Source organism: Stegastes partitus, unplaced genomic scaffold (genome assembly GCF_000690725.1).
Source record: "Stegastes partitus isolate 25-593 unplaced genomic scaffold, Stegastes_partitus-1.0.2 Scaffold21, whole genome shotgun sequence".
Lineage (NCBI taxonomy): Eukaryota > Metazoa > Chordata > Actinopteri > Pomacentridae > Stegastes > Stegastes partitus.
This window is the reverse complement of record NW_007577752.1, coordinates 901045-928977: the sequence shown is the minus strand read 5'-3', so window position 1 is coordinate 928977 and position 27933 is coordinate 901045. Positions and strand designations below refer to the sequence as shown.

General features: G+C 41.3%; 1 protein-coding gene across 1 annotated transcript in view; it reads right to left on the bottom strand.

The window, feature by feature from the left end:
• Nucleotides 1-27933, bottom strand: part of LOC103366544 (SRY-box transcription factor 6) — a 107768-nt gene that overhangs the window by 15654 nt on the left and 64181 nt on the right. Inside the window, exons 6-11 of the mRNA XM_008294317.1 lie at nt 24496-24668; nt 21659-21727; nt 12467-12587; nt 10838-10917; nt 3181-3330; nt 1651-1828 (exon numbers count right to left, since the gene is read on the bottom strand). Coding sequence (XP_008292539.1) covers nt 1651-1828; nt 3181-3330; nt 10838-10917; nt 12467-12587; nt 21659-21727; nt 24496-24668 — 771 coding nt within the window. The remainder of the gene's footprint in view (nt 1-1650; nt 1829-3180; nt 3331-10837; nt 10918-12466; nt 12588-21658; nt 21728-24495; nt 24669-27933) is intronic.

Genomic DNA, 27933 nt, shown 5'->3' with positions numbered 1-27933 from the left:
ATATGCAACAACCTCACACATGTCATTGTATTGTTATTCAAACGCTGCTAAATGTTGAAGTGTGTGTGCATCGTACATAAAGGACCAAAATTCTTACATTTTTGGCAGGAGATGCTCTCTATTAAACATATGAATACAAGGTAGATTGTCAGGCATTTATCTTATTTTAATCTTAACCAAGTAGCTAAAGCATGACTTTTTAAATATATTTTCAAATCAAAGACTTTTTATTTTATTTTATTTTTTTAAAGCCTACACAGTCTTTACACAACAAGTACCACAGAATGAATCTTGAAACTTTTGTCCTTACACATAACCTGTCACAAAAGTTCTGTATGGCTCTATTATGAAATAGTTCAAGCTAAACTACGCTGTTAAACTCCAGCATCCCAGTTTTCAAAGCGCTAATTTACATAGCTTTATAAATTCTGATTTGTGAGTCCTTTTCATTTATTCAGTTTAGTTTGAACAAACCAGACAATTGTCAGTCAGATGAACCACAACTAAACCTTGAAGAACCCAGTTTTGTGCTTGTGAGTGACGTTCATGCTTATTCATAAACACTACTGGGCTTTGAAAACAAAGCACCAGCGCTAAAAACCAAAAAATCTGAATGGCTGTGCATAAATTCCCATTAAAAACCGCTTACACAACTGTGTAAAAATAGGGTTTCCAATCTCATATCAGGTCCAAATGTTGTTTAAGTTGTTTTCCAGTCCACTTGTGTCTAAGCTCAACACAGCCTCCTCCCCCTTGTTTACGTGCTTCACACTTTTGAAGCCGATGCACATTTGAAGAATAAGAAAAAAAAATAAATAAAAGGATGCAAAGTTTCCGTCGCCCTCCTCGTTTAATTAGCAGACATGTAGGAAGCACTGTATGCTTGGGTGGCCGTTAAAAAGGGCAAAAAATAACTTTGCAGGGAACAGAAGCGTTGCGTCCTCAAAGCCACTCCAGATGAGCTGGTGAAATTGTTTTCTGGGGGGATATAATGAGAGGGTTTAGATTGGCCTTAATAACAGATAGCAGAGGTAGGGGCATAAAAGGTCTAGCGCGGGCAGACAATGATGTGAGGAAGCTCTTAAAAACCAAATAACGTGTGCTGGGTTTCACTGCTTCCGCTGCCGGGGTTTTCATTGGGGCTAAATACAGGGCTTTGGACTCCTGTAAAACACAAACACACACACACCAAACACACACACACAGGTCTCCTCATGGGGTTGAGGTGTCTGCAGTCTATCAGGCGCAAGCGACGCTGCTCGGTTTGTCTGTGGGTGGCGGGGGGGGAGGAGGGAGGTGTTTGGGTGGGTAATGTTTTTGTTTTTCCGGTCGAGGGGAAAGCAAAGTTCCATGCTGGAGTGAGGACGTGTTTGCTCTGGGTGGATGTACAGTACAGATGTGAACAATACGGTGGTGTATGAAAGTACATGAGTGTTTGTTTGTGCACCACAGAGCATATATGTGTAGAGTGCGTCAGAGTTTCCCCTCACAGTTTTTTTTTTTTTTGGTTATATGATTCTCATTGAACATGTCAGTAAATCCAATGCTATTGTACTTCTAGAAGCAAAGTCGCAGAGCTGCTGCACTGGGTGGCCGATCCTAGATATGTGTAAAGGAGTGTTAAAGTACATGTATGTGTTTGTCACCTACCCAGAGAGGTGTTCCTGCCCATGCTGGGGATGGGGCTGGGGATGCGGCCTTTGCCCATGCCTGAAGGGCTGGTCTTGTTTCCGGAGAACAGACTCTGTGTCGGGGACGTCGGGGAGCGAAGAGGCTCGGCTGTCTTGGGTCTGGCTGAGAGGTTCAATGGCTGTGTGGATCCTTCCTCCTGTTAGAAGGACGGACGCAACAGAATTTAATGCAAGTGCAGCCGATGCTGCGGAGTCTGAAAGAAGCCATATTACAAAGTGATGGATCGCTAAAAAGATTTCAAAAAAGGGAATTATTAGTATGTGGTTCTACTTATCGCTCAATGTCAGGAAGAAGTGAATTCAAGCTAATCACAGCTGCTGATTTGCTATTTGGTTCAATATAACACTTGAAGTGCTTTCAGTACTTTCAGTGATGCTCCTGCTGACTGATCAGTCAGCACTATCAGGTTTTTGCCCTTCAGTAAATGAATTCCACTGATAACCTCTGTGAACCTGACTGGAGAAAAGTTGCAGAGCACCCTCTTATCTAAACAATGGCACATTTGTTTGTGTGATTCTTCTTCTTGTGATCAAACGTTCATGACCACGCTGACCCACATGAGGAATCCTTGGGAAAGAAAAAGCGGTGACAGAAAGTAAACTCCCGCATGTCAACACAGTCTGACTGTGGCTCTTGTGTTGGTAGCAAACACTTAATGAACGTGGATGTAATTTGGAGCTGAGCTTCAGCTGAGGATGAGAGAGGAAGGAGTTCAGGACGGTTTTCAGCGTGGGGAGGGGGGCTTAGACTGCGGGTGGCATGCCAAAGTTGGGGGTGGGTTTGATATGTGTGGGGGGTTAGTGGAGGGTGGGGACTTTGGGGGGCACGGCACTACTGTTTGAGTGCGGTGAGCTCTGACGCCAGTCTATTGTGATGCCGGTTGCAGCTGTGCCCCACACACACACATGGCTTGCATTACTCCCTCGTCGTTGAGTAAAGATGAGGCGTGAGCTCTCTCCAGTGAAGGGGTCTGGGCTCATGCCAAACAGCAGCCAGCGCCAGTGTCAGTTTGTGAGTGTGTACGTGTTCCTCTGTGTGTATCAGTGTATGACTTTTAAATAAGCTGTTTCTAATTGACAGTGAAGTGCACAGGGCCATGCGTAGATTGTTGTTTCAACAGCTTCCAAATTTCCAGCCTCTTACTTTTACTTGCACTGATCATCTGATTATTATTATGCTTGTGTGTTTTTCTGTTGCACATATTCTGAACTCACACTTTCCTTTGTCTGATTATATTGTCTGTTACTTTATACACCCCGAGACACTGTTTTTCCTTTTACATGTTGCTTACATAGAAAGTTCCTTGTTATTTGAACATAGTTAAATTCTCTGCATGGTGCTGTTATTTTTGTCTTCTGCTCGTTGGTATGTCAACTCATGTTCTTACAGGAACATTATCAATCTCTCCTGTGTCTCTCTCTCCTGTGTCCACCTGGCTTATACATGTCTTGTTGAATCATTTGACAACATTTGTAACAAAGTACCTACCTTAATCTGAGCAACAGGACTGGATGCTCGCTTCTCGCTCTTGAGGGTGGATGGGGAAAGGGGACCGGAGGAGTTGGGAGCCTGTGGGAGGGGAGCCATCTTGGCTCCCGGTGAGATCTGCATGCTTGCCAGCTGGGCGGCATACAGCTGCTGCAAAAAGGGAAGAAACCAGCAAAACCGACAGGCTATTAACATCGCTCGCCAGCAGCTAGTCAGTGGCTTTCCTCTTTCATTCTCTCTCCTCTCTTCTTCTTTACACACACACACACCCTTGATCCTGTTGAGTCTTTTTTTTTTTTTTTTCGCTGTATCCTCTCCCTGGTACTCCCAGCATCTTCTGAGGTTTGGTGGGTGTGTGTCTGAGCCAAAGACACAAAGAGCTAATATGGAAACAGATGTGCGTGTACACACACACCTACATGTAAGGTTGACAGGAGCATCCCACACAAATGGAAGATTTGTTTAAGGTAGTATTTATCAGGGAGGCGTTCCAGCAAAACATTTTTATGTTAGATTATCTACTATCCATCTCTGACAGTTATTTTTTGAACAGATGCTGGGAGCAGCCTGTACATCGATTAGCATCTAGAAAATAAATCCAGACAATAGCAAAAGAAACTTTTGATTGCTTCCCTTTAATCCTAATTAACAAAACTGGATATCTGTTACTTGTGTCTGCAAAAAACATTAACGTAGAAGTAAGGAAATAAGCTTTTCAGACAATGCTTGGCTCAGTATTGCTTATAATAAAAAACAATGGGAAGTGGAATCAAGCCACATGGCTGTTTTTGTTATCCCAAATATTTAACCTTCAGCAGAGTTATAATTTAAATGGTGAGGGTCAAATAAACAAAAATTAAATGAGGATAATAAACATAGTTTTATGAGTCTTAAAAAAGACTGGAGACTAATCTTGTCACATATAGTTAGTCGTTGTATTAATGGTTCAGACAATTGAATTTCTTCACTAAATTTAATCCAAAAGAGAGACAATTGTGGGCAATCATGTATAAGTAGGTGTAGTCATGCTGCAATTACATCTTCAGCATGGGATCCAATTGGAAACCACTTGAAAATAACACAGAAATAATAGAAGAAAAAAGCTGGGAAAGTATAAAAGTACAAGGGTTGGACGAAAACATTAAATGACAGAAAAAAAACGGTACCGACTTTCCATCCAAGGTACTTAACGAAAATCAAAGAGTCAAATACTCGGCCCACAGTCCAGGGTCTTCTAAATCAAAGCTAGCTGGCCAGACAAACCGCTGCCTGAAACCACTGTCAACCCCTGTCTAAATGCATTGGAGTGTGAGTGCTGGAGTATCAAAGAGCCTGTCCTCAGGAAAACCACCCAGACGTGGCTGGCCTTCAGTAGATTCCCTCCTCTCTTTCTTTACTGCTTTCCCCCCTTTCCTCTCATTTTTCGTTATTCTCTCACCTCATCTATACTCTCCCCCTCCTTCGACATCTCTGTCTTTATTTTGTCCTCCTCTCTTTTGATCTCCCTTTGACTCTCTCCAGTTGCCTTCTGTCTCTTAGTCTTGTTCCAGAAATTATCCCTCGTATCTACTCCTCCATCTCCATCTCTGTTTCTTTCTTGCTCTGTTTTTCCTCCCTGCCCCCTCAGCCTAAATGGCCCCCAGTGTTGTGAGATCTGATTTCCCTGTAGTCAAAACTGTAAGGCCTCCTGGGACCAGAGATCCAAAAGCAAAGAAAGTGCCATGGAGAAAGAGAATGAGAGAGGGATAGAGAGTTTTGCACTGCAGACACACGAGACCACCGTCGCTTCACCAGCAAAGCGCCAGGCTCAGCAGTCGGGGCCAAAGAAATTGGCTGGCCCTCTTTCCACTTCTCTCAGAGCGATATTAAACACAAACAGAAGGGGCCTCGCCGTTGAAACAAAGCCCTGATGTCACGCCGCTTATTTTCCTTGGAAGGTACCAGGAGCGCTCGGGCCAACCCCTGGCGATATGAGACCCCTGTAAGAATGTGCCTTGAATGGCTGGTGGTGAGGCCTCTCGCGTCAATCAAGCCAACCGCAGAGTTACTCCTGGTGATGCCTGATATTCTTACAGCTCTGAGGGGAGCGGAGGGTTGGGGCAGACACACGAGTCTTTGAGGTAAAACACACGGCTAGGATCTCGCAGCGCGCCTTGGCAAACGCACACACTCAGGGACTTTTCTGCAAACACATCACTGGCAATTGTGCCGTTAGCAGCAATCCTGTCAACTGTTACAATAAGAAGAGGTAACTGTTAAACAAACACCAGATTGACAATAAGAGCTTTTACTTTATTCTTTCTCTGTTTCTTCGAGACACTCAAAGATTGATTGTTGGGGAGGCCAATGTGCAGCGTAAACAACCCCAACTGGAGCTCTTGCCATTCAGTCAAACCCCAAGGGAAGACAATGCAATTTCCTAAATTACAAATTGACAAAGAGGGCCTCAAACTGCGCCTCAGCTGTCCAGACAATCTGACTAGCCTTTTGGATGTTAGTGCTAATTTGACTAAAATCCAAATGATTAGTCTGTCATTTTTGCCCTCCTGATCATCAGCAGGTTTTTTTTTGTTTTTTTTTTGGCCTACTTTGGTGTAATCCTTAAGAAAGCAGACAGAAGGTGATGTCTATCTGAGCTGTACTGTATTGTAGTCTGCTAACAGCCTCCTCCACGCTCAGACCACTCCGTCCCATTAGGGCTGAGTGGAGAATCCCTTTAGACGGCCTCTTTTAGTGTCGAACTGCTATCGATCTCAGGAGTACACAAAACAAATGAGGTTTTGTCTTTTTCAGCAGGTTTCCGGGGGGAGGAAGAAGGGGGGAGGAGGAGGGTGAAATGGATCGACTGTCACTGAGCTGGCCCACACGGAGGACAGAGGCTAAATATTGCACTGGGAGGGTTAGCTGTATCCAAGACAGTGAGAGAGATACGCAGAGAGACAGGCTGCATAAAGACAACCATTATCTCACCTCAAGTTCTCTTTTATGCAACAGATGCTCAGTTTCTTTAAGTCAACATCAAACATTGTTCTCACTGTACAATACAGAAAATCATTCACGTCTCATATGTTGTCAGAGTGGCAGAAATCACAAGTCTGGGCCACAAAAGTTTGTTCATCACCTTTGTCTCCCTGCCTCAGATACTGAAACAGAAACAGGCTGAACTTAGAGACAGACAGTAAAAGATGACTTGTGATTTCAACAAGAATGTCTGCTTAGCAACTGTATTTCCCTTGCATTAGCTGTGCACAAAGAGGGCCTTTCTTTCACAGAAATCCACTGTTTGCGAGGGGGTCTACACCGAGGCTCTGGAAACAATTGGTGAGATCAAGTTCCCACGCTGATAGCACAACATTTGTGCTATCAAAATTATTAGGTCAGGTCACGATAAGCCGAGCATGACATCGCAAGCTTGTGCCAGATATTTCTATTATGCTCTTTTTGATCAGATTTGGTTTTGATGAAGCCGTAGCACTTCATAGAATTAAGGGGTAAAACTGAACATTTACTGTCACTTCCAGTGATACAGAGAAATGCTAAACGTTGTGTAGCTTCAGGTTCATTTTCACAGTCAATGAATCTTCTTATTCTGGATGCCAGTTTATGACCTTTGGTGCCAGCCAGCTGTCTAAAAGACAGCTACAGGGCTCAACTTTAAAACATCTGGAGCAGCCTGGCTACAACATCTGTCCATCCTGCACTGAGCGTAGATCTGGCATTAGAAAAGGTTTGATGCCAGCTGGTGTGTACTTGACTGCAGTATGTAGCAGAGGAGATTGCTCACGTAGAACTAACATGGTATAATTGTCTATTTACAATGCTTTTGGAATCAGCTACTGTACATTTTCACACACTGGAATTAAGGCCATTGTGCACTTAAGTGTAACTGAGACTAAAAACTTAAAAATACTTTAACAGACAAGATCTCAGTTTGTGCACCGTGTCAAGACATTTCTGTGACAGAAGAGCTTTGTTTAAATCCCAACCAACTGACTCACTGAAAGGTACTAAAGCAGCAAAGGACAATCACATTCTACTGATTACAAATAAAGATTATCTCATTAATATATGCAAATACATAAACCATATGTTTACCTCTCCCAGTATTGTATAAGGAAAATGGTTCTTGATACACTACAGCACTGCATTTGGACTCACACAGTGTCTACACAAGAGATGCAGGGTGAGCAGCGCATTAGCAGGACATTGTTCTCCTGCTGTGTCTACAACAGATATATTCAGAAACAGAATTAAGTGTTTGTCAGTCAAGTTTTGGGAGCACTTAGAACTGAATACAAGGTCACTGTGGTCATGCAAATAAAACTGAAAATTGTAGTTGAATGTAAAAGACAAGTGAAAGACAAAACGGCTTCAGAAAAAAAAGCATCTCTGCTGCGCTTAATCTTTTTGTTGTAAAGCTGTTAGATCAGAATTGTGTTATTTCGGGGTTTTCAGGACAATAGTTTATGGCTAAGGTGGAATGCCTTAGCACTCCAAAACGACCTACCTATGTAATGCATGTGCCCTGCAAACACACTGACCTGGTGTACAAACAAAAATGAACATCACGACACTGAGGTATTGTTATTTAGTCCATCCCATCTAAATTCTGTGCTAACCTGAAAAGAAAAAGAAAAAAAAAACTTCTGCTGGCATCAGAAATGCAAGTAAGCAAGTAAACAAGCAAAGGTGCTACAATGCATCAACAGTGAGGGCTGTGTATTTAATAAGTTATGCTATTGTCTAGACAGCTGTGAGGAACTAAATTGATCATGAGACGAGATACATCAGAATCTGTCAGACTCAACTCAGCTGTCACTGATGGATCACATTGTGTTGTCACTGTATGGGGATCAATCAACCACATATACCTCAAGAGAAAAGTTTTCCAGTTATGAAAAGTATGAATAAATAGCTCATTTTGTGTCCTGAGCAAAACTGAAGTTCTCCCTCTGACAAGCAAGCAGCTCACACATGCAACAAAGGTACTCCAGAAAGATGCAGCCTATGTATCCAGTGCACGTTAGCTGCAAACACATCCACGCTGTGTAACAACAACTATCACCACAATACACACAGGTGTTTTTATTGTGTGCATCCCATCTACATTTTACACTATTTATTAGCAGAAATGCTGCAAGCACTACTGCACCATGGTACAAACGGGGCTACAGGCACATTTTTTGCGATGCTGATAAATAACTAAATCAGTTCAACTCATAAATTTCATCATGATTGCTTTTGGCGTAGGCATTATTGTCAAAACAATGTCCAAACATGTGCTGGAAGCCAGCGCCTCCATCTCACAAAATTTCCTACAAAAAATCCTCCCTTTTTCTATCGTTAAACACTTCCCCACGCTCTCTGTCTTCCTCTTACTGCCAGTCTCCTGCTCGATTTCAGCCGGTGCCTTGATGAGAAACTTCCTCTTTCATTCAGGTTCGTCTCTGCCTCTCATTCTCCACGTCTCAGGCAGTGTTTAAATGTGAATGAGTTTGCGTCTCTGACATCATTCATCCTCTTACCTCTCACTCACCGTACAGCTCTTTTGATCATTTCAAAGCCAGGAGTGGAGCCAGGAGGCTCCAATCCCCTCAGCACAGCACGGCGCTTTGCTAAGTCAATAGCGGCTAATGAGGGCCTCGATAAGAGAAAACCACAATACAAATTGAATAAACTGAGATAAGGATTCTTGTAACATCCAAAAGCCATGCTATGGTAATGACTGACATGATGAAGCAATATTGTTTGCCAGTGAAAAAGCTTTTGAGAGCTTTTGTTCTTTCAGCTGATAGTAGGTACAGCAGGAAGGGGGTTGGGGTTGTGTTGTGAAATTCCAAACTGTCTTTAGGGAGTACAGATTTCATTTTCCTTTTCTTCTTTTCTATTACACTTTTTTTTTTCTTTGCAAATATGTTCTATGATAACCATTATGCGTAAGTGCTATTCTCAAACCACAGGTGTCAAGCAGCAATAAAACACTTGATGAATTGCCTGGGCCAGGTGTTGTGCTGGTGGGGCGGAATTCCTCTGTGATTCATCATAACAGCTTTTGTCTGACACAGCTGACAGGCAGTAGATAAGCGGGCTAGCATGTTAGCATTGACCTATCGAGCTTGATCTTTAACCAATGCGTCATGTTGTTTGGTTGGAAAGTGTTACAGTAACTCCATTAAAATTCTGAAGAAGTAAGAAGAAAGCCTGTGATCTGAGCTGATTAATGCATGCTGGGCCTACTCCAGCTTCCATTTGTGTCCCCCACTCCTTTAAATCATATTATCTTGCCCTTATGGATGTTTTTGAAGTAGTAATGAACACATTGTATAGTCAAAAATAGAGCAACTGAAGATATTGGTTAGTTGAATAAAGAAATAAAACCAGGATAATGGCATTATGGGAAATAACCATCATAGTGGGGACTTTATTTTTAATTTTAGTGATATTTTTGCAGCCAAGACCTGCACCTCCACCTTTCAGAGGTCACCTGTAATTGTAGAAATTGAACGCTTTTACTTTTTTATTTTATTTTTTGTAGAAGTTTGACCTTGTGCCTGTAGAACTAACTTTTTCTTTAACAGTGAAGTCATCGACAGTTATCATTTTACATGCAAACGACCAAGTTCTTTTTTATTGCAGTTGTTGCCTCTCACTTGAACTCAGGGGAAGGTTAGAAGTAGCCGAAGTTTCCTTTGGTCTGCCAATGTTCCTTATCTTGTCTCCTTTTTTAATTATCTGCTCACTTCTGTACAAGGGCGGTGAATTGTTCAGCACCGTCGCCTCTCAGCATTGTTCCAACCTGCTGCCTGGTCAGCCGTTCTTTGTGGAGTTTTTTCTCTCTGTGCCTGCGTGGGTTTTCACCAGGTACACCAGCTTCCATCCACAGTCCAAAGACATGAATAACATGCTAATTTGTGAATTTCTAAAGTGGCCGTAGATATGAATGTGAGTGTGCTGAGTTGTCTCTCTTTTTGTATTGGCACTGGTGAAACGTCCAGGGTGTACCAACTCTCCCAATGTCAGCTGTGATAGGCTGCAGCCCTAAATGACCCTCTGCAAGATAAAGCAGGTGTAGCTAACTGTTAAGTGTCTTTGGTTCTGACCTGCAGGCTACACCATCAGGATTACAGCCACATGTACTCTCTCAGTGTACAAACTAACCGTTCACTGATATAGTCACGCTAAACTGAGTCACAACAGTGTGAAAGAAAAAAAAAAAAAAAAACTAAAGTTGAACATAACATATCCATTAGGTTGAATTAAAGCAAGGAAAACAGTTTTGCTTAAGGTGGGAGTTATGCCTCAGACAAAACGTTGTAATTTTAGTCATTTTTAAATATGAAAAGGACTATTTTTTATGAGTTAAGAATTGAATCCTGGTGAAACTAAAGCATATCTCACACACAAATAGACACACACCCGAAAACTTCCACACCCTTACTTTTCAGCACTTCCTTGTCAAACAGTCTGGTTCTGGTCTTGAACCAACATGTGATGCTTTTGCAGTAGAAAAAATGTTCTAACCCTTTTTGTGCAGGTTCATTTCAAAGGTAGTTAATCCAGAAAAAAAAAAAAATTATTTTTTTTTATTTATATCAAGTTGTATCTAACAATGCAAATTTTGGATTGTGGATGGAATTTCGAAGTGTTTAAATCTTACCTGTAGTTGTAATGGGCTGAGTCCTGATGCTGCTGCAGCTGCCATTGTAGATGGAATGAACTGCATCGGGTAATTTTCACCTGTTAAACAACCAAGACAACACATATTTTAGAGTGAGGTGTGGATAGAATACAAAAACCAGCACAATTCATGGGATGTAGATTTTGGGAAGTTTCACAGAGCTCTCCCCTCCCTTTCCACTCTAGGTGTCTGTATGTTACCACTTTCAAATTCCCCTTAGCTACTGGAAACAACAACACCAACCTCTGAGCAGCAAACGTACACGCTGACAATGTCAAGTTTTAAAATAGATTTAGATGAGTCAGGCCTACTCTGCGTTTACGATGTATTACCTATTCAAATGACCAAAACAGTTCTAATATCATTATTTTGCAGGGGCACCATCATTGCATTCTGGGCTCAGCAGGCCAAGACAATTGTGCAACAGTGTTTTTTACCCCCTACAGCAGAATGATAATGAGGTCCAGCCAGTCCATTCTCTCCTGTGAGGAGATTGGTCTGGCAATGCGAGACTACACAAGAACTAACCTGCTCTTTACCTTCAGTCGGCCTCTCTGTCTCTTTTTCTCTATCTCGCTCTTTGTCTCCTTCCTTGTTCCTCTCATGTTTTTATTCATGCCAAATGAAACATGAAGGGTCACGAACGTTTTATTCAAAGGTTAATAACACTCACTGGCGGTACACACGGGTGCTTGAGATCAGGGTGAGCAGAGTTCAAGTCCAGAGCTCACTCATTGGGATGCACTCATAAATTCATATACGAGTACCGTGTATAACCCCTACTGTTTCTCCTTAAAAGGCTTTCCATGTCCGAGCCTTTGTTGAAAACAGACCAAAGTCAAAGGAGAGCGAACAATAATGGCTTTTTAATCCCTTTCTTCATTTCTCCTTCTCTTTGCTGCCTTGTGGGAGTGCATGCTCATGCAGTAGGAATAAACATGGATTATTCTGTATGAAGTATGGAGGGTTGGTGCTGCACTGTGTCAGGCGAGCACCTGGAGGAATGTATGGAAGAGAGGAATGTGTGAAGGACGAAGAGACGTGAAGAAAGCAGGTGGTGCAGAGAATCCTGCAATAAGAAGCCTGTGTATTGTGTGTTTTTGTCTGTAGGTGTGGCTTCAAGAGGTTTGTGGAGCCTGTTTGTGCAAAATCCTTGTGGATTGCTGAAACATGCATGCCTTCTTTTAAGTACATTTTTGGGAATGCACGTGGTTCGTCTGTCTGAATCATCCTCGTGTGTATATTGTTGTGTCAGTGTATACCAGGAGAAAATGTTTGAGTGCCTGTGTGTATGCATGTAGTTGTGTGCGTGTGTTTGCGTGTGTGTGTCTGCGTGTGTGTGTGTGTGTGTGTGTGAGAAAGTGTGACATTCCATGTTGCAGATGTGGTGTGCAACTGTGGTGTGCAACTGACATGCTTTCAGCATGCCATGAAAGAGACATTCCAGTCTTCACTGTGTCAAATGTATTGATCCTGAAGTGAACAAGCAGGGCTTGTAAATCTCCTCGCTCATTTCCAGAACATTCCTCACCTGACACACCTCATTAACATACACTGGTATCCCAGTGTTTGTATTTGTGTGCGAGACAGAGTGTGTGTACACTGTACCTGGCTTGTAGGACATGCCTGGTGGGAAGAGGAAGCCTTGCTGTGCAGCAGCAGCAGCAGCCAGAGACCGCTGGTCATGGGGAAATACTGGGATCATCAGGGGAGGCATATGACCCTGGACCTGGGAGAGACAGAGGAAGAGGAAACAGAAAGAGGAGAGAGAAATGTGTCAAGGGAACTAAAAACACCTTGGTGATAATGCAGCCACTCCTGTTTCTACAAATGCTACATGTATGCAGAACATAGTCAAAGACATACACAGTACAGAAACACCAGCAACCACAGAGATCAGAGACTTTATAGAAAGAAGATGAAAACAGAAAAAAAAGGGAACATAAATAGAAAAAAGTAAGAAAAGGATTTCAAAATAAAGAATGAATGAAAAGAAAAAAATGCAAACAGAGAAAGATAAGAAAAAGATCTAATTCAATCAAGAAGAAAGAAAGGATGAGGGACAGAGACAAACAAAAATGGAGAGTAAAGGGATGGAAAGAATATATACAATAAATAAAACAACATGAGACATTACTCTGTCAGATTCTGCTGACTAAAATCTAACATAACAATTAGTAAAATGGTAACTTGTAAAAAAGACAAGAAAAATAAATGATCAACAAGTTTGCAGAGTTTAAGAGCAGAAACCAAACAACAAATGAAGACATACATTCCAGAAAGACAAGTGTAAAAATGTAAAACAAAATGCCTTTAAAACAACAGAGAGCTGCCTTTCATGTGGTCTTGAAAGACTTAAAACTGTGGGTTTGACTGAGTTAAGACGCTGAGGGCTCAAACTGAAGAGAGCATATCAAAGATGACCCTGCGGGAATCTATTAGGGCTGTCTGCGCTAAACTAGCAGACTGCACTCTCTTCCCTTCCATCTCTCCCTTTATCTTACCCTTTTCTCTCTTTTCATTAGTGCCTTTCTGTCTTGTAAAATTGTTTGTCTCTTTCCCCTCCATGCCTGCTTTTCTTGTTTTTTGTCTACTTGCTTTCTTTGCTTCTTTTTCCAGTTTTCTAACTTGTGAAGGTGAGGAGATTTTGCACATTTTCAAACATGTTGAAAGCAATGCTTTAAAGTAATGAAATGCAAATTGGGAGATGTTCAGTTCTTTGGGTTAAAGAGCATATATATTGTAAACATCTACATGAATAAAGACAGGTTGATCAATATTTAGACATTTTTTAAGCCTCTATTAATTGTGTTATCTTTTCATCTCTTGTAGGTAAAAAAGAACACATTTTGGGGAGATTTTGTTTAAAACATGCGTGTTAAAATTAGTTAAGACAGTCCTTTCTTAAAAACATACACATACAGGTTGTTTGTGTAAGCAACTTATTGCAATGTTTTATTACATTTTATTGTTGTATTTTATTGCCCAGTGGTCATATAAGACATCAAGTGACAGCACCCTAAATGAGAGCAAAGGAGAAAGTTAGGTGATTTTATTATAGAGCCAGAAAGTCCACATATGAGGAGGTGGGAGCGGATGGATGGGTCGACAAAACACTAGACTTCAATACCTGAGGCTTCTGCTGATTTCAAAGGTTCTCAAATCTAACCAAGTAAATATTGTGGCTAAACCTAGCCCATGGCATTGACACATTACAACAGGGCTTTTAAGTAGTTCTTTATATTTCAGGAGCTTTCAAAAGTGGATTTGTGGGATGTCTTCTGCTACTGGTTCTCTCATGTGGGTTCTATCAGAGTGTATCTTAATTTCATTATTAACAGAACCTTTGACATTAACGTTTTTATAAAAAAAATGTTTTTAATACTAATAAAAACTGCAACCATTGCTTCCATTTTTTCCTCATTCGGCTTTATTTTGATTTGCCTCCAGTTTTTCTTGTCTTTCTCGTACTCCTGTGTTTGGTAGTTTCTTCCTCCTCTTCTGTCCTTACTTATGAATGTTTATCGTGCTTCTTCCTCTCATATTTCCTTTGTACTTCCCATTTTATTCATTTATTTTTGGTGACAAGTTATTGTTAAGGATGATCTTTTTTTAAAAACTTCTTTCTATCTTTGAGCTTTTTGTGTTTTTGTTTCTGTCTCCTTTAACCCTTTAGGTAATTTCACACCCTCTCTTTGACCTTTTTTTTTTACACTTTTCTCAGTCTCTCTCTCTGCTTTTGTGTGTTTCTCTTTGCAATAAATGCCTCCTTCCATTTCCCTCCTCTGTTCAATGCCATCTACCTCCATACATCTCCTTTACTACCAATTCATTAACCACTCCCTTCCCCTGATGACCTCCTGGGACAGTTCATCATTCCAGCTCAAACTTACGCAATCAGCATGTTGTGTGATTACAGTATTTCTCTGCGTTTGTACATCAGGGTTACGTTGCTGAATTAGTTGAATAAGATGACGTCCTCTGGGATGTTTATAGTGTGTGTGAGGGAGGGTTTGAAGAGTTTGTGGTGGGGAGGTTCAAAGAGCATGACTAAATACAGAGAGAGAGAGAGAGAGAGAGAGAGAGAGAGACGGGGATGAAGAGGACCATCCTTGACTTGCTTGTGTTTGCAGAATGGTTGAAATTATTAATCAATCAATAGAAAGATCCTCAGAAAATAAATGGAGAATGGGTTTGAGAATCAGTTGATCAGGCATAGCATATAGCATTTGCTGGCTGAAGCAAATGTAAGAATTCGATGGTTTTCACTGTTTTAAATCATTGCTAATTAAATATATTTTCTTCTAGTGATTTTTAAAATGTCACTACAGCCTCTGGGGACTTTTATCAGCTAATCAAAAATAACACAATGACTAAACATGAAAATAATTACAGCCCCAATGTGTCACAATTTCCAGAAAATTATGCTGTCACACCATATTTAAATATTGTTAAATGTTTTAAAAAGTCAGCTATACATGCACTTCACTCTGCTCACTTTTTTCAAGCATAAAGCATCATAAAGTGATACGCTGCATATGTACAACAATTAACTGGCATAAAATGTTAAGAAGACTGGTCCTATATTAATGTTCTGTCCTTGTCAGAACGCATTCGCTGTTAACTTCTTTGGAGGGGACATATTTTATTAAATCTAATCATTATTATTATTGTTTTAAAAAATGAATGCAGTCAACAGAAAGTCCTTAAAAGAAAAGAGGTGTGTATGCATGTGTGGTCTTGTCTTGTACTTCTAGCTTTCAAAAACCTCACAGTTATCGACCTTAAAAGAGTCAGGACATATTTTGGTTGGTCTTCATTTTAACAGCTGGGTCGAGGTTAAAATTAGGTTGTGTGTGTACGTGCACATCTCTGCCACATCAGGGCATCAGACATCTGTATTATCCAGCCTCTGCTTTGTTCGGTAGGCGTGGAGGTACATGTGTTCATCACCTGACCGGCTCCTCAGACAATGTTGTTTAGGTCACACTCCTTAAAAGCCAGATATCTTGGGAGGCACTCATCGCACGCACGCACGCACACACGCAAACACACACTAGAAGTTCTGAGGCATTCCCATACACGCACACATGGAGAAGAGGTCCGACGTCTTGTGACACAGAGAAAAGAGAATGAAGAGAGAAGAAAAACGAGTCTGTGTGTCCGAATGGTTAAGAAAAAAAGAAAAAACAAAAAAAAAGAGAGAGAAGAAGAAGAGAGAAGTGGGGGGGGGGAGGTTATAGAGTGGGACAAAATGCTCCCATTCATTGTATTCCTCTGGGAACACTGGGACTGACTGGGGCTGCTTCACTCACACAAACACACAAAGATCTCCTTTTACTGAAGGGAGGGGGGTGGGGGGGGGACGCTGGATGAATGGACTGGGGAAGGTGGTGCTGCAGGGGCCCCCTCTGCACAGCCCCTAAGAAAACACAAGGTCCCCTTCCTCTAACTGCCCACCAGACACATCGACATACACACCTAGTCAACAAGGAACATGTGTACACGCGTAGACACACATTCAGAATTAATGGTGCTCTTGTATAAGGGCAGCAGGGTTAGGGGGCAATGAGTACGTATGCAGTGCGTCTGTATATTGATGTGTTTGAGAAGAGAAAGGAAGAAATGTAGTCGTCTGGTTGTGCAGTTGGCAGGTATGCATCAGTGTGCTGACTTGCTCTTTGATTTTAGTACAAAAAATTGGAAAAAGAAATGTAAAGTTCCAAGGACAAAAACAGGTATGGTGCCAACTATACTTTATGATGGATAGGTAATCTTTGGAGGCAACAGTGAGGATGACTTAGCACAAAACCTTCAAAATGTTGACAAAATTTTCTATAGTCTAATTAGTTCGCCACATCATCACAGGAACTTTAATTCCATTGCTGCTGTCACCTGAACTTTACATCACATAGGTTTCCTTGTTAGACGGTAAGGGGTAGAAGAACAAGAACTACAGTGTAGGGTTCCAATCTGATGTGACTTTCATAGTAATAATACTGCATTAATAATGATAATATTTACAGCAGTAAATATCTTTGCATCACTGTCCAACACATGGACCAAAATATGCAGTTTATTAATACTCCATTGAACGACATGATGATATTTGATATGCTTCAGTCAAATGCTTCCTCAGAATAAGACAAGTAACACAACTGAGAGCTGTGAAGCTTGCAGCCTGTGTATAAAGTGTAATCTTGAATTTTTCTTGTTCAGATGGGGTTAAGGGTCTTGCTCAAGGGCCTAACTGTGGCCATGCATTGGTCAAGTCAATGTCAATGTCAACGGCACATGCTGCTTCCAAAGTAAAAGGATGTGTCAAATCAACTCGACAATGGCCGGATCAGAAAATGGTTCAGTGTCAGGCATCAGAGTCCTGCAAGACAGAGTCTGCGATTTTCTGAGGTTGTTCACAAATTGTTTTGGTCCTATAACTGCAGTAAAACCAGATTTGAAGATATAAAAGATGAATGTTATTGATACAGAATTTTTCCATTCATGTTTTTGCCTGGAAAACAAAGAGATGTCTAGAGATGTAATACCATGGTTGTCGTAATTTAACCAACATCTAGGGAAATGAGAAGACACCAACTCCAGTACTCCTTGCAAATGTGAGGGTTTCTTGTCACTGACAACTTTATATCTTCAACCTGTAATTAGTTTGTTTCTTCATAGATAAATAAATATTATTTTCTCTCCAAATGCAACAACCTTTAAGCAAATGTTGCAAACAAGCTTTGTAGATCTTAACAACTCTTCACCAAAAGAATCAAGCAGGCCTTCACTATTTCACAATCTAAATCTTCAGCAGGTTGTTACTTGGAGGCTGTTGTTGTTCTTTCCTGTAACAAGGGGAATTTTGAAACGAAAACACGCACGAAGCAGAAGAAGAAGAGAAAACCACATGAAATGAGCAACCAATGGCAGATTTAGACGCGCAGTCTATATCCGGTGTGTCAGACTAAAGTATATCAGATTTTATTTCCTCAGTCTGTTGTCATGTCTTACTTCCCCCAGCGGTCAGAATTAGCTACGTGCAGTAAGAACACAACATATTTACAAAGAATTATGGCTCAGTTTTGTTCGTTTACTATCTTGCTGCACCAGTGTAAGCACAATAACGACACATTTTAATTGAAGCAAACAGTATTACTGTATGCTGCGCATAGCATCTTTCTTTAGGCTTACTAACACACAGGTTAATAGAGAGCCAATTTAAAGTCAAGAGTTAGCCATTTTCCATAGCTGGTGGGTCCAATCGACATTATGGGCTTTCCGTGGCTTTCCGAGTCATTGTGTCTGAAGCTGTATGTGCTGACGTAGGAGCTGCCTGTCTATCTAACAGCCATTTGCCTGCTCCATTAGTTCTTATGCATGTGTGTGAGTGTGTGGATTATTGTGTTTGTGTGTGATTGTGCTAAGACAGGTTTAGTACCCCGACTGTTTGGTACCTCACCAAACACCAGTGCTTTATTGACAAGCGAAAAGCTTCCGGCTGTGATTCAGCTTAACAGTGATGAAATGAGGAATTTAAAGAAAGATAAAGCGACTACATTTGAAACTCATGTAGTTGTTATAAACTGTCTGTTCTGTGTCAAAAGCTTAGATTATGGATCTTGGTAGGCCTTTTAACAGTGTGCAGCATACTGAAATCAAGGAAGAGGATATAACATGAGGAAAATAAAAAGTAAAAACAATAAAAAAGCAACACTTGGGGAAAAAAAGAACTCAAAGACGAGAAGGAGGGCAGGCGAAGGAGGAGACAGAAGAGTTATAAATGAAGAACAGAGAGAGGGAGGAGGAGGAGGAGGAGGAGTGCGGCTTTGCAGTCATTAATTAGCCCGTTAGCTAGGGCCCGGGCGGTGCGGTTAGGGCCTGTGCCTTTGTGGGCCCGAAGGAAATGGGCCACATATGAGAGCCATTATAGGAACTGACTTAACAAAGACACATGCCTGTCAGCCACCAGGCTGGGCTGGGCCGCTCTGCCTACGGCACACAAAGGGCCGCCGCCACTGTGTGTGTGAGCTGTTTTTGCACGTGTGTGTGTGTGTGTGTTTTTCTATGTGTGTATGGATGTCAACCATCTCCTCTATAAGTTAAATCAGATGCCTATACTATTATTTACTATTATGTAACTAAACTACATATGAGTGTGAGCTTGTATGCATGTATGTGCATTTTATCTATTAATATCAGTTGTTTTGTACTTATAATCACACTTTTGTGTAAGTGTGCGTGCCTGTATGTGTGGTAACCATATCTATCAGAATGGGGCCTTCGGAAGCGTTGCTTTAACCCATGGACATCCCCCGCTGGCTCTCCACACCATTTAAAACCACATGACAGGAAACCTGGGTCACTTTGAACTATGTCCCCCCCACCACCACATTAGCTGACAAACACACTGACACCATCCAGGAACACAAGACAAACAAGGTATGACAAGATACAGAAATGGAAAAATGGACTGAAAACAGATCTCACTAGGCCTGTATTTGTATTCACACAGTTTGTTGCATTTCAGTGCTGATCTATAAATTTAATAAAAATATATATTATTGACAAAGTAAAAATTAAATGCTATTCAATCACAGAAGTCTAATTATGTTTCCCCCCCATGATAATGCAACAGAGAGTATGTCTTCGTGGAAAACTGCACATCAGGGAGTTGCAAGTATTTCACTTTACTAGGAGAAACTTTGTTTTGGTTTCTTATTTTTTCCATCTGGACAACATTTGGTGTTTCAAATTAAGATATGAACAACAACTGGCACTTCTAAAAAGCGGTTTTACCACACTGAGGCCTATTCTTTTCAGCTGAAACAGTAGCATTTGGTCAGCTCCTCAGAGTATTGGCCTGAGAGGAGCTCAGGTCTGGATTTGATAAGTGGAAACAGACCGGTGCAGTGCTGCCTGTGTGTTTAAGGCCAACACACATCCGACACAGCGTAAACAGCCCGTACCCCAGTGACTAAACCCTGGAGCTTAGCCATTATAATTCTAAACCTCTGTACAGTAGATAGGCCATATGCTGCTTACGAAGCTGGGTTTGTTTGCCAAGTAATGCTATTGTTTCAAAAATAATTTCAGTAACATGAAGTTGCCGCACACCCAGCTGTGTGCATGCAATATTTAGCAACTTTTCAGGGAAAACAAATACTCTGTTTTGGTCTTTTTTGTGCCTTTAATTTCGATGCATTTACTAAACAGCAGATTGCAGTAATTCTGGCCAATTTTAAATGAATTTAACATAGAAAACAAGTGTGAAACTAGAGTTAGAGAGTATTAAGTTTTACCTGAATTTACAGCAGATGCTCGTGAAGCTATACATGATAATACATTGCTTAAGAGTTGTTTTCTGCAAACCCCTTCATCCTAAAAACTAAGCAAGACACAGTATCCATGCTTCACAGCGTGGAAGAGGATCCAAGTAGAAGCTGGTTTTTATGGTCTCGCTCTCCCCTGGGGCTAAGAGCTCTAATGAAGTCCGATCTGCGCTTTATTAAGATCCAAGGTGGGGCCTCGCAATAAAAAAAAAAAAAGAAAAAGAAAAAGAAAAAAAAAGAAGAAGAAAAAGAAGAAGAAGAAGTGAGGGGGAAAAAAAAAAAAGTCCTCATTAACTACATCACACCTCCGGCACACAGGGAGATCCAAAGCCCGGGACCGATGGGGGGTAAACAGGGCATGGGATGAGGCTGAACCGAACACAGCAGCAAGTGGATTCAGACAGTCGCACAAGTTGATGTAATTTAGCAGCAGTTCAACCACTTAAAAAAATAAACCAAAAATTCCCACATGGCTATCAGCCACGTCGAGCAAATTTACCAGCATTTGGTTCACAGCTGGTGGTAATTTCTTGGGGAGTATGTATGCGTATACAGCACACGGATCATGAATTTCAGTGCATCAGGTGACTCAATGAAACAGATGTATGAATGAGAGACGGATGTGGTAAAGGAAAACAAAAGAAACAGAAGCAGAGATAAATAAGAAATGTGAATGAAACAGCAATTACATGCATCCATCTATAGGTGTAAGTTAGTTCATATGTGTCTACTTTTCTCATCAAGCTTGTATTGTTCAATTTTCAGTGCATTATAATAGGATCAATTTACAAAATCTAAAAACTGAGCAAATGTGCATAACAAGCATGTACAGTCTACCCATATATGTGTACAAGTGTGTGTGTAAAGGTAAAATAAATCATTTGGTTGAAGACAAGAGGAATACACAATAGAGTAAAGACAGCAAAACACATGTTGATACACAGACAGCCGCGGTGAGAGAAAAAAAACAGTACGAGGCCCAGGGGATGCTGGGGTATCGATTACCAAGTGATCAATGCAACAGTGAATGATCCAGCTATAACCAGGGCAATTACTGGGTCACCGCTGTGTGTTATTGTGTGCGTATCTGCAGGTCTCGGCTGTCGAACCTCTCAATACCAAGGCAGAGCACAAAAGTAGAGGTCATGACCTCTTGTGTTATTGCCATTTTCCAATCACGCACGGCACATTGATAATGTAGCTGGAGGAAAGTCAACAATTAGATCGTCCAGGAGGAGGACAAAAGAGGAGAAATTAACAGCAGCATCCTCGCAGAGATGGAAAAAGCAGAAGAACGGACTCTGGGGAAGAAATGAGAGGAGTCTGCAGAGGGCAGGTGGAGTCAGCTCAGAAATGTGAAGAATGAACAGAAGGTGTGTGCGTGCGTGCGTGCGTGCGTGCGTGCGTGCGTGCGTGCGTGCGTGTGTGTGTGTGTGTGTGGATAGTTGAGAAGGTGTATCTGCCTACTAACCTGGATCTGTTGCTGGAGAATGTTGATCTTGTGCTGTTGCTGCAGGAGCTGCTGCTGTTGTCTGGCAATCTGCACACACACAAAGGCACAGAGGGAAAAGGGTGATTAATCAAACAAAAAATGTGTGTTTTCGTATGATATCTGCTCCATAATTTTGAAATAATAAAAAGTTAACAGCATGCATAGATTGGCAATTTATTATGTACCTTTTTACTATTATTGTTATTTTTACAAAAAAAAAAAAACCTATGAAAAATCTAGCTTGCACTGTGTTTGCTTTTTCGTCATTTTTCCTGGTCTGATATGTCGTGAATGGCATGTTATACAAGTTTTGGATTCATGGTGACACAAAATCTGACTAAAAATCAGTTCCAGTCTGTTTTAACACTGAGTGAGAGAGTGAGAAAGAAAAAGAGATTATGACAACACTACATCAATAAAGGGAAAAATGTTCAAGACCCACTGAATAGAAAAACAGACGAGTGGAGAAACAAGATAGTCATCCGGTGCTTAATATCAGGATGAGGACGTATCTGTCCTCCAAAGGCAGCAGGCGAACTGTGGCAGCTGGAGCCTGAGTTGTGCTGTTGAAAATTGCCAGTGAGGTCAAAAATGTCTCCAATGCACTACAGTAAATCAGAAACGGAGGTACAGTGGCACTGAGTTGTGTGTCTGTTTGACCTTGGATTATTATCTCTAAAGAGCCTCAGTTTGATGGATGGTGCATTCAATTCGCGCAATCAGCAGCGTGGTTCAAGTTCATGAACAAATCTCTTAACTGACACCGAATATTGTGAGATTGACATGTTTACTACACCAACCAACAACACCCAGCATGTCCCTGGAACGCCCTCACACATATACACAGGAGGGGCGACCATTCCATCCTTTTGTTGTTTTGATGTTCTAATGAAAAACACTTGAAGTCAAAAGTTAAAGGTTTGAGCCTCGTCTAGTGACGGGCAGCTGGGATCGGCCAGTTGCGTGAGGTTAAAATCCTTAAAGTGGCTGCACGTCATCTATTTGATACCGCCCATTCTGATCCAGAAAAGTAAAGCAGCTGCCTCGCTTTTTTCTTGAGGAGTCGTTTAGTATATTTATTCCGAAATGTAATTACAGGCTGCTGAATGGGAGGCGGCGCCCCATTTGCACACATGTCATATTTCATTAAAGGCAGATTTCTTAGGGTTTGTCTGTAGGGCATTATCCTATCAAGTCTCAACAGCCAAATGACTGGCTGATATTGGAATCTGTCTTTCTCTTCACTCTCTCCATCTTGCCTGTTCCTTTGTAAAGCTGTGAAAGGTGGAATGCGTTGTGATGGGAGGTGTGGACTTGTCCAAACAGAGCCTGTCGTATGCCGACCTACAGTAACGTGTCGGCAAACAGGGAAAACAAAGAGCGGCTCACCTAAACACCCCTCTGCTGAGACTCTCTCCTCGTCTTTCACTGTCACACAATGTTTTTTTCTTACCTCAATCTGACACCTGAAGATACACATCTACTACTTTTGAAGCTACACTCAGACATACAGATACAAACATTGACGTATTTTTCGCAGGACTGTCCTGAGCACCATCTCTTGGGCTCTGGACAGCAAATCAGCAGGGATTATTTGCAGCTTCAAGAGGGGGCAAAATTTGGTCTTATAGATTGCCGTACCTCAGAGACAGGATGTGAATAATACCCTGTTTCTTTTCTGTTATTTTGAACTATAATTTTGCATGTGTTAGAGGATGTTAATGGCAGATGCACCTTATCAATAAGTACCCATTAGTTTGGGCTACTCTATGTGTTTTTTTCTTTTTTTTAATTCCAGTAGTTGCCTCAGATGTTCCCACATTATTCCTTGTGTTTTAGTTTAAATATTCACATCAGTTACAACTGTTTGCAAGTGTGTGTTGTAATTATACATAATATTAACGTTTAAAGGCCAGAAAACAGAGGTTAAGTTGAACACCTAGATCCTGCTCTTTAGACAATAGTCTACAGCTTACAGCATTCAGGTGAGTTTTCAGGCTTGTTCTGCCACCCTGGTAGGCCAGTTTCACATTGCATAATTGGCACCTTGCCTTTGTCTTGTCATTGCTCAATTCAAAGTGTTCCCACACAGCAGGGGTTGTTATTAGCCTCTTCAAAACGTGATCTTTTTTTCTTGCTGAATACTGTCAGTAAACTTCATTCTCTAAAAGTTCAACCAATAAAAAACTTCTCACGTGAATTTGTTTCACCTTATAGACAGCAATTTGCAGGACGTTGCTTTGTACTCTGCAGTCACGAGAAATGTAATTTTGGGAACAACTGATCAAACCACTTGTTTCGGAGGTGGAGCCAACAGGGAGTAAGGTATGGTGGCCCTTTTGCATTTATCCAGCTTTAGTGAATGTGCTTTTTTGCTCTGTTGGACACATTTTTTGTCATGCCATTGTACCCTCAAATGTCAGCAATCAATTTGGTGAGTAAAATGTTATAACACCTGCAAGGAATAATGGAAATGAATAATGAGCTATTAAGTTGTCTTAATCCCTTCAACTTTTAGGAACTGACAACTTAAACACCTCTGTCAATCACACACCCCTCCTATTTTCTTTGTCAGTTCACTTCCCATTACTGATTTGCTTATCTTGTACACACACACACACAAACATGCACAAACATGCCAGTATTAACCATGTGTGATTCATATCATACACAAAAACACATCAAAAATACTTTCACCCAGGCCACAAAGAGTTGGCTCCTGCACATACACTACCTACACTCTCTTTTTCTCCTTTCTTTTCCAGCTCACCCTTCACCAATGCACGCCATCCAGCACACACTCAGTCCCTCCCTACCTGCTCCTGCTGCTGCCTGGCCAGCTCCATCTGTTGTCTCTGCTTCTCCAGCTGTGAGGCAGCCATCTTTTTTTGCTCGTCGTGGGCAGCAAGAAGTTGCTCCCTCAGGCTGATCAGCTGACCGATCATGGTGGAAAGTTGGCGCTCCTTCTCTTCCAGCGACTCTGGTGTACCTGGACACGAAATTAGAAAGAGTTAAAACTGGCAGTGGATGTTAAAACAAAAGAGGATGTCCTGCCCAGGCCAGGCAGAAAGTCAAGACGAAATCATTTAGTTACGATGATTAATAACAGAAAATAAAATCAGCAATTCAATACAAAACATCTTGTGAAAGTTTGTGATAATACTTGTTGTGCTACTGCTGAAAAAGAGCCATAACTGAACAAAGTTTCCATCCTTTGCTTGAAATTTCTTGGACATTTATTTATACAAAATCTGCCAACCAAAGCATACCTCCAACAAATGCCTTCAAAACAAAAAACAAGTTGTCTGGCCAACACAAGCCCTTCACAAAAGTCTCATTCCTAAATTCCCATAAATCATCTAGCTTGTAGTTACATCTTACTACTTATTATCTTCTGTCTTGTCTCTACATGTCATCACTTAGTGTCTGCACCCAACAACAATAAAATTGCTTTGAGTTACCGTTTGAAAATAAGTAGCTGTTACAGGCTTTTGTCAGGTTTATGATTTAGACATTCTTGGGAGGTTTGTTGCCCAACAACAGTGAGATTCCTTTTGTTACGGTGAAATGAACAGATTGCACAAAAGACAGAGACAATTCTGCCAATATCTGATTCTATTTTAAGACCAGCTGACTTGAGAAAGGGCTGCAAGGTGGCTCGGTGGTTAGCAAGAAGGTCGCCAGTTGAGGTCACCGGGATCTTTCTACGTGGAGTTTGTATGTTCTCCCCATGCAGCGTGGGTTCTCTCCGGGTTCTCCAGCTTCCTCCCACAAGGTCCAAAAACATACTGAGGTTAATTGGTGATTCTAAATTGTCTGTAGGTGTGAATGTGAGTGTGCTTGGTTGTCTGTCTCCAAGTGTAGCCCTGCTTCCCCCCCCTTGCAACCCTAGTGAGGATTAAGCGGTGTATAGATAATGGACGGACAGATGAATTGAGAAACTTAAATAATCTTCAACAACCTCATGTGATTTTACTATCAAAAGTCTTGGCATGTCGTGTCAAAAGATCACAAGAGTTTTTGATCACCAAACTGTGCACTTAGAAGTGTACTGCATCTCATTACTGCAGTCCTTGTCAGATCAGTATCAGTGTCTTATTAACTTCTATTTTAAAACATTTCCTCATCTCTCTAATAATTCACACAATCTCTCTATGTATGAGTGTTCTTGCATGTGGTTTTTGTCTTTCATAATGTTTATCTGATAAACTTCAAACTTATCAGTTTGCAAAGGAAGTGCAGTGTTAGTAGGAAGAATTTTAGATGAGCAGTTGTTGAGAGACTATAAATCATTTTATGAGAACATTTAACTGCAGTACTGTAGGTATGGGACAACTCAGCCATAGAACAGCATCGTCAATAACATCAATGATATGATGCAAAAAAATGGTTGAACCTACTCAGGGATGCATGTTGAACAAGCACAGCAAAAAATAAAAAAAAAAAACCTAGACAGAAAGCCAACAAAATGTGGTGTTCTATAAACACTGCAAGCTGTAATCTCATTAATATTGAAAAGCAGCAATACCAGAGGTCAAGCCATTGGCCTGTTTTGAAATTTATTTTCACAGTAAAGTTGTTGTTGCTGCTATCTCTTGCTGCTCCCACAAACTAGCAGGAGCTGCTAATGCAATGACGAGAAGATGATCCTGCACCAACTTCACTAACAACACTTTTGAGAGTCAGCCCTGTGACATGGTGATGAATGTGAATAAGCATTACTTTTTGGGCAAACTAACAAACCAAGCTTAACTTAATATTGATGCCAGCCACGTTGGCATGAGTCTATTAGCAAGACAAAAGCAAGAAGTGAAAAGTTGTAGTGGCCAAGCTCTAAACCTGCACTATTGTGGCTGGATGTGAGCAGCCACACAGTCAATGAAGGAGTCCGTGATAGCAAAGCAAACAAAGCAGCTGAGGCAGAATGACTTAAGATGTATTGTTTTAAAAGGTTAAAAGTCCTTAAAAGGTTAGTCACTGTGACTTGTGTTGCTGTTTGTGGCTGGAAAATAGAACCATGTCCGATTGTTTTTGCTTGTTTTGCATTTTAACCATATTACTCGCCAATTACAGCCCAAGCTTTTTTAGAAAAACTAATGAATTTCAAGGAAAGTTTAACACTTTTAATTGCAATTTAGTGTATATTTCAGCACACTTGGTTTTCAGTGAATGTGAGAAAACTGTCCTATTGCCATGAATCTATTTTCAGTGGGTTGGGGTTTATTTGTTAACTGCCACCAGCAGGCACAGAACTCAATTCATCTCTTCAACAACTCCCCTTACAGAAGCAACACACAGTCTGATGATGGAAACTCAGGAAAAAGACGAGGAATTCACATCATCTACAGCACTGGCAATGCAACACTGCCAGATCCCGAAGCTACTGTCACTGCTGTTGCATGTTTGTGTGCGATTCTTAAACAAGTGCACATCACTTATGGCTTACAACTTGATTGTCCACTAAGTATGTGAATGGGTTCGATCACACATGGAAGTTCATCTGTCTTGCTTGAGTTATCGTGTCCTCAAGTGTGTGGAACACAAACTCGCACATATCCACACTGAAGTTTATCTCATTTAGAAGTTCTTGCTTCTGTATGTGCATGTGTGTCTGTGTCGGTCTGTGTGTAAGGTCTTGCCCTGGGGCCATGTAGGGAGATTGCAGGGTGGCCCCAACACTACCTGCATACTAACAGAGTCTCCATTGTAGTCCTGTCAGGCCCCTATTGTACCCCAGACTGCCCCCCCTCCCACACACACACACACACACACACACACACACTCACAGAAATTACCCCTCAGCACCCCTGTATCAAAGGCAACATTCTCCTCTTCTTGTCCCTTTTTTTTCTTGCTTTCATTCTTTCTTTCTTTTTTTCGGTTTTCCCCAGAAGACCTCCCCATCAGTTACTCCACTTCCAAGTCCAGATTCTCCCTGTGGTCTCTCCTCTCCTCTCCTCTCCTCTCCTCTCCTCTCCTCTCCTCTCCTCTCACTTATATTTGCTTTATTTCTTTACTTTTTTGGCCTTTTTCTTTTTCTTTTTCTTTCTCTCCCTCTGTCTCCTTCCATCTCATCTTCTTCTTCTCTTTCATCTTTTCTTTTTCTCACTCCCATCTTGCATCCTTCTTTCACTCATCAGTTCCCCATTTCTCCTCCTCTCTTTTCTCATCATCTCTCCTGACCTCTCCCCCATCTCCTCCCTCTTCCTCTCTTCATTGCCTCCTTTCTCTTCCCCTCTGCTGTTATCACTACA